Raw genomic sequence first — 7,535 nt, forward strand, 5'->3', positions numbered from 1 at the left:
GTAGTTGAAGCCTTTTTCTCATTTAGATACAACTTTTTTTCCAGAACACCTTAAGGAGCATTAACTTTAAATGATTAAAAGAAAATACCCAATTTGGCATAGCCTGGAAGTCAGGAGACTAGGTTCTAGTCCCAGTTAACTAGACACTTGCAGTGTGACACTATTACCTGATGTCATCTTCCTGGGCTAGTTTCTCAGTTGTCAATAATGAGAGGATTATGGTAGGATCACCAATATTCCTTTCTGCTCTGATATTTTATGAAGTGGTAGCTAACGTGTTTTAAAGTGAGGCTGAATAATAATAACAAAACAACAAGAAGAAGTCTTTTGATGTGCTCCAGCAATTCAAGCCAGTTGAAGGATATTTTAATGGAAGGGCTGGTGTAGATAGCAGTTTTAGGATTTAGAATGTAGAAAACCAGAGCATAAGCAATTACTAACTAGGTTTTTGTCTTCCGGTCCTGCCAAGGTAGTTCATTTCTGACCTCAATAACTGAGGAGGAAATAATTGAATATTTCATAACTCTTTTTGGTGTCATTTTGAGATAATTAGGCAGTGAATGGGAATGAGTTTGGGAAGAGCAGTTCCTCTTTTTTCTACCAGTTGGCTGTTTGGCTACATTCCCAGCCATTACTACAATAGAAAAACTTACATGTATAGTTTCTTGTTCTCCTTATTCCTGGGTTAAAAAAAAAAGTAACTAGGAGATGACAATCAAAAAACAAATATGAAAATCTTTAGAATTTAGAAATTGGTATAATTCCATCTTCTATTTGTTCAGCATTTTGTTTCCATGAAAGCTGTTTCACATTGTTGTCTCTAGCAGAGCCATGCTACTATCACTTAAAAATTTTTCTTTTTTAAATCTTTTGGGGAAATGAGGAAGATTTTCAGAAAGGAACTAGAACTATGGCACTAAACTTACTGTGCTTTCTATTGGCTTTTTATATTATAAAAGCAAAATAAACTATGAATAAGATAAGTACAGGTATTCTTAAAACATATAAAGCCAAATGGGTTGAAATGGGAAATGCCTTGAAATTTTGCTTCTTCCTTTGAAGAGCTAAAAGGAATGAACTAATTCTAGTGGTCCTCAAGGAAAGAAACAAGCACCTTAACCTCTCTTCAGAAAGATCTTGCTGTCTTTCTGAGTACTAGAGGCTGCCATTCCTATTCCAGTTGCAAAGCAAATAGGTCTCTAACATGACCCAATTTCAGCAATCAACCCACATTTCCCATCACATGAAAGTACATTATCACTTACCTGATGTAAATAAGTCTGAGAAATTTATGTGGAAACAAAGGCTAGTGCCAGGTGCTAAAGTGCCTTTAATCACATGAAGGCATGTAGAATAGTTGTACAATTTGTTGTTGTTACATAAATATATTATTTAAAAATTCATCCAATAAGATATATATATATATATATATATATATCCATATCCTTTGTTGACAGTGTGTATCATCCCAGACCTTTTCTAGACCTTTAGAAACAACGTACTCACACTCATACCCACAAATACACTGCGATGCTTTTTAAGTGAATACAATCATGTATACATTGCCCATACATACATTGCTATTTGTTTTTGAAATATCTTGAAGATCTTTCTATATCTGTATATTTAAATCTGATTCATTTTTAAAATAAGGACTAGGTTGAATTGTATAATTATATGGTGGTTTGTATAACACTTCCCTTCTCGAATGGCATTTAGGTAGTGTCCAGTTTTTCACTATTAAAGTGCTATAATGAATTACCCTTATATATCCTTATTCTATATTTCTATAGGATAGAACCATAAAAGAGAAGTAGTAAATCAAAGGACATGTCCATCTTACACTGATCAGTTCAGTTCAGTCAGTCAGTCATGTCCAACTCTTTGTGACCCCATGAATCGCAGCATGCCAGGCCTCCCTGTCTATCACCAACTCCTGGAGTTTACCTAAACTCATGTCCATCAAGTTGGTGATGCCATCCAGCCATCTCATCCTCTGTTGTCCCCTTCTCCTCCTGCCCCCAATCCCTCCCAGCATCAGAGTCTTTTCCAATGAGTCAACTCTTCTCATGAGGTAGCCAAAGTACTGGAGTTTCAGCTTTAGCATCAGTCCTTCCAATGAACACCCAGGACTGATCTCCTTTAGGATGGACTGGTTGGATCTCCTTGCAGTCCAAGGGACTCTTAAGAGTCTTCTCCAACACCACAGTTCAAAAGCATCAATTCTTTGGTGCTCAGCCTTCTTCACAGTCCAACTCTCACATCCAGACATGACCACTGGAAAAACCATAGCCTTGACTAGGACCTTTGTTGGCAAAGTAATGTCTCTGCTTTTGAATATGCTATCTAGGTTGGTCATAACTTTCCTTCCAAGGAGTGTCTTTTAATTTCATGGCTGCAATCACCATCTGCAGTGATTTTGGAGCCCCAAAAAATAAAGTCTGACACTGTTTCCAGTGTTTCCCCATCTATTTGCCATGAAGTGATGGGACCAGATGCCATGATCTTAGTTTTCTGAATGTTGAGCTTTAAACCAACTTTTTCACACTCTTTCACTTTCATCAAGAGGCTTTTTAGTTCCTCTTCACTTTCTGCCATAAGGGTGGTGTCATCCAAATCACTTTTCAAAAAAACTGTTGGAGAATTTTAAGCAGGGAAACAATTTGTAGCATTGCCGTTGGGTTGGAATTGAAACCTGGAGATTATTAAGGTGATTTCAATAGTCTTAGTAATAGAGGGCTTCCCTCATAGCTCAGATAGTAAAGAATCTTCGTGCAATGCAAGAGACCCAGGTGCAATCCCTGGGTCGGGAAGATCCCCTGGAGAAGGGAATGGCAACCCACTCTAGTATTCTTGCCTGGAGAATTCCATGGAAAGAGGAGCCTGGCAGGCTACAGTCCATGGGGTCACAAAGAGTCATGACTAAGCAACTAAAACACACACACGCACACACACACACACACACACACAAGTCTGTGGGGATGGAAAGAGGGAACAGGTTTAAGAAACTTTGGAGAGGTGGCATTAATGGACCTGGTGACTGTTTGAATATGGCACTACCCTGGATGAAGCTGTCTTCTGACTGAATGGTTGTTCCATTTATCAAGATTGGAAATACAGGAGAGAGAGCAGAGTTTATTCTTTTTTCAGCTCGCATCTCATAAATGGTACCATCATTTCACCTACACCCTCACACCAAAAGTCTAGTAGTTGGTCATCACATCCTGTTCATCAGCAAGTCCTGTCAGACTCAAAATATAATCTAATTTATATAACCTAAGTTTGAAGGTAGAGCTGATAAGACTTGCTAATAAATTGAAAATATATTCTAAATCTCACCTCATACTTCACCACTACCAGCCTACCCCAGGCCATATTAATACCTCCCCCTACCTGCACTTAAAACACTTCATTGACTGTTTCTTAGAATAACATCTAGACCAAACTCCTGACCCTTTTCCATAGGTCCTAAGAGATCTGGCCCCTGACTACTTTTATGAGCACATCTACTATTCTTCCTGTTAACTGCTCTCTAACAACATTGACATTCTCTGCTTTGCAAATATGCCAAGGTTTTTCCTGCCTTAGGTCTTTGCCCTAACTATATTCTCTGCATAGAACTTTCTTCTCCATTCCTGTCACTTTTATTTCATTCTCAGCTTAAATGGCACTTTCTCAGAAAAGCCTTCTCTTCTCTTAAAGTAATCTCTTCTCCCATTCATGGTGATATTTTCCTACTTTATTTTCTTCATAATAACATTGCCGTTTACAATGAACTTGTTTATTTTTTTATGTCTCTAAACTACCCCCCGCCCCCATCACCACCCTCAAAAGACTAAGGACAGAATACTAGCATGTGGAATTAATTCTGGCACATGATAGGCTCTCAACAAATGTTGAATGGATGAATGGACAGATGAATTGGCACTAGGAGAGCATTCTCTTTTTCTCCACCAAGGCATATCATTTTGTTCCTGCCTGTATTTTATTTATATATATATTTCTTAATCAATTAGTTATTTTTACTTGTGGTTCATGGTACTTAGGACTGTGTCCCCAGGGTAGCAGAATATAGCTTCTTTAGTGCAACCAATGAGACGCCTAGAAGCTTTAGTTCTGGGGAGCCATTTGCTTCATTGTTCATGGAAAAGAGAAGCTAGTGAGTATTTTGTCTAGGACCGCCCTGTCAGATAAGGTAGCCGCTAGCCACTTGTGACAGTTGAGTACTTGAACTGTATCCAGTCCAAATTGAAATGTGCTGTAAATATGAAACACATAGCAAATTTTGAAGACTCAGTGTGGGATTAAAGAATGTAAAATATTAATAACTTTTATATTGATTATTTGTTGAAAAGATAGTACCATAGATATGCTAGGTTAGAGGAAATATGCTATTAAAGCTAATTTTACCTGTTTCTTTTTATTTCTTTTATATGGCTATTAGAAAATTTTAAATTGCCTATATTGCTAACATTTGTAGCTTGCATTATATTTCTGTTGAACAGCACTAGTCTAGGACATTCTCTTCAGGTGCTAGAATTATGTATTGTACTTAGTGACTATATACGTTTTTCCTCGTGTACAAGTTTTTGACCTGAATGCTGTGCTCATGTTGCACTCCTCCCTATCCTCTACTAGAAAGGTAGGCTTCGTTTTGTTGGTAGACTCTTTCTCTTGCAAACAATAATGAATTTTGCTTCTGGTTTAATTTTTCCCCTTTCATGGGTGAAAATGGTTGGGGTGAGTAGTTTTTTGTTTTATGTGTTTCCTGAAGTAGGATGAAATATTGGGGATGACATCAGCAGTAGAGATAAGGAACTGAGAATTGTTGACTACCTAAACCAATTTTGTGATGTTGAAAGTGCTGCTGACTCCTGGATAAGTGAGGAACCCGAGCATCCTGTGAAGCCAAGCCAGAGACGGAGGAGCTCAGAGCCAGTCCTAAGTCAGAGGAGTTGGAAGCCCAAAGTGGTGCTCTGTATGCGTGATCTTAACAGGCAGTGTATGTGAGATTGCTCATGTGTTTATTTCTGTCTCTCCCCTTGCTAGAATGTAAGCTCCATGAGGGCAAAGGCTTTATCTTTCTTGTTTACTGCAGTGTTCTGGCTCATATCCCTGACACAATATGCCTGGCACATAGTAAGTACTCATCAATAAATACTGAATGAAAAAACAATTACGTTTTTTCATAATTACTTACTCCAGGCCAGGAGTAAGCCATGGCCTTTATACAAAAGACTAGTTTCCATTTGTATACCTAATTGTATACCTAATGTTTGTGATGCTATTTTGTATTAATTATCTTCCTGTTTGGAATGCTTACAGATGGTGAGTGCTGATCTACGCAGCAAAGTGCATTTTTCCCAGCAACTGGTGAAGCCATCTAACCAAAATACATCTCACAAATGCATCTAACTAAAGGGAATTTGTTCACTTTGTGTTCAAGTCATTCTTTACAGAAGAAATTGTGAGGAGCAAAGATTGTGCTATTTCTTCAACTGGTGATTTTATTTATCTCTTAATAAATTAAAATTGATGATTCCGTGGTTTCCTTCATGATGTCAAAGACCCAGCTTCCTTTTATCTTTATACTTAGTCTTTCTTTTTTGAGGCAAGTGTTTGTTGCTTTGTGGTTCCATAATGGCCAGTACTTCATCTTTCTACATACATCTTCAGGTAGAAGTGAGGGAGTAAGGCGATAAAGGTATATAACAGTATCAGTCAGTATCCCCCTCCCTTTTTTAAAAAATTGTGGTGAAATTCGTATGACATAAAATTAATCATTTTAAATTGAACAATTCAGTGACATTTAGTTTATTCAGTATCCAGTTCCAAAACATTTTCATCACTGCAAAATAAAATCCGTCCCCATTAAGCAGTTGTTTTCCTTTCTCCTGGGGAAACCACAGTCCTTGGCAACTACCATTCTTCTTTCTGTCTGTGGATTTACGTATTCTGGTTATTTTGGATAAATGGAATCATTCAGTATGTGACCTTTGTATCTGGCCTCCTTCACTTAGCATAATGTTTTAGAGGTTCATCCATGTTGCAGCATGTGTCTGTCCTTCACTCCTTTTTATGACTGAGCAGTATTCTGTTGTGTGTATATGCCACGATCTGTTTATTTATTCAGTTGTTGATGGGCATTTGAATTGTTTCAGAATTTTGGCTCTTGTGAATAATGCAGCTGTGAATATTCATATACATGTATTTGAGTACCTGTTTTCAATTTGAGGGGCCTATACCTGAGTGAAATTGCTGAGTCTGATAATGTCTATGTGCTGTTTCTTTTAACATACCACCTTCCCAGCACTGTGTGCAGTAATTACTGGCACTCCTTGGGGAGTAGACAGGGCCTTGTAACCAAGATGTCTGTTTTGGAAGTGAGAGTCAACAGAGAATATTCAGAGCTCTAGGGTCGGTGACCAGAGCAACAGCTACAGAGGGCCAAGTAATAGTAGGTGTGTGTATGAAGTAAGAATTGAAGCATCCTGGATTTTCTTTTGTGAAGGAAGTAGCTTCTCTGCATTGCCCTTTATATCCTTTCCTGGGTTTCAGACTTTTAAGTCATAACATGGACTCATTCTGGCCATCTGAGTACTCACCTGGGGCTGTGATCTCTGAGCTCCAGTTCTCTGTCACAGAGTCAGTCCTTTAAGTCCAGGGTCATAGGGGGCTAATGTCTTCTTTTGGTCAAGCACGAGGTGAAGCCCTTTTGTTTGAACATGCTTGGAAGTGTGCCAGTATCAGGGGTGGTGGTGATGGTAATTGTTAAGATCCAGAGGATGGATCCAGAACTAAATTGCCTCTCACAAGTATTTGCTCAGTATGAAGTCAGCTTTAATCAGCCCTGTTCCACCAGCTTCAAAAATGGGAGGCTGGCAGCTTTTCATTTCAGGGTAGTGACCTGCCTGGGAGGTCTAAAGAATGATTCTGACAATGTTCCAAGAGAATCCTTCCCTGCTGTTATGTGCCAGTGTGCAGGTATAATGTGTATGTAGGAGGGTAGAAAAAAGGCAAGACAGGGTGGGCCTTTATGTTTAGTGGGTGGGTGGAGAGGACTTGGTGTGCTGTGTATGTCACTCACATTTCACATCTCTCTGACAGGCTATAACTTTAGCAACTTTATGGATAATTTCTTTATTGCTTTTTCCACTGAGATTCATTAAGCTATCAAATTATGGCAATGATATGGAGACCTCTGCCCATGTCTCCTGCGTTAGTCTAGTTTCTTTAAGACTGACACAGTCCTTTTCCCTCCCTCCCCCACCTCAGCAGTTAGCAACAAAAACACCTAACAAGCAAAGAACCAATTGAAAGTCTGTGACAGTGTCTGCTTTGCCTCCTAAACTACTATTTCTCAAAGAGTGTATTGGGCCACTTTGGGAATTCTTAAATATATTCTCAGTGTTTTGACCAACAGATATCTGTGATCACCATCTGTCTCATTACACTACTTCCCCATCTCCCAAAGTGCACTTGGTAAATCCCCTTTTTTAAACTTGCCTTTCTGCAATAAATGCTACTCTTCCTCT

At 38.7% G+C, this 7,535-nt stretch overlaps 1 protein-coding gene across 3 annotated transcripts in view; it reads left to right on the forward strand.

The window, feature by feature from the left end:
- The window catches only part of GTF2E1 (general transcription factor IIE subunit 1), a 43,154-nt gene extending 37,600 nt beyond the window's left edge, over positions 1-5,554 (forward strand). Inside the window, exons 6-7 of one of the 3 annotated variants that reach the window (XM_055568312.1) lie at positions 4,863-5,002; positions 5,326-5,552. In XM_055568312.1, the coding sequence (XP_055424287.1) occupies positions 4,863-5,002; positions 5,326-5,339 (154 nt within the window). In that variant the 3' untranslated portion in view covers positions 5,340-5,552. Of the gene's footprint in view, positions 1-4,862; positions 5,003-5,325 lie in introns of all 3 variants that reach the window. The other 2 variants (XM_055568313.1, XM_055568314.1) reach the window with 2 other exon arrangements.
- Positions 5,555-7,535: the final 1,981 nt, after the last annotated feature.

Source organism: Bubalus kerabau, chromosome 2, assembly GCF_029407905.1.
Source record: "Bubalus kerabau isolate K-KA32 ecotype Philippines breed swamp buffalo chromosome 2, PCC_UOA_SB_1v2, whole genome shotgun sequence".
Classification (NCBI taxonomy): domain Eukaryota; kingdom Metazoa; phylum Chordata; class Mammalia; order Artiodactyla; family Bovidae; genus Bubalus; species Bubalus kerabau.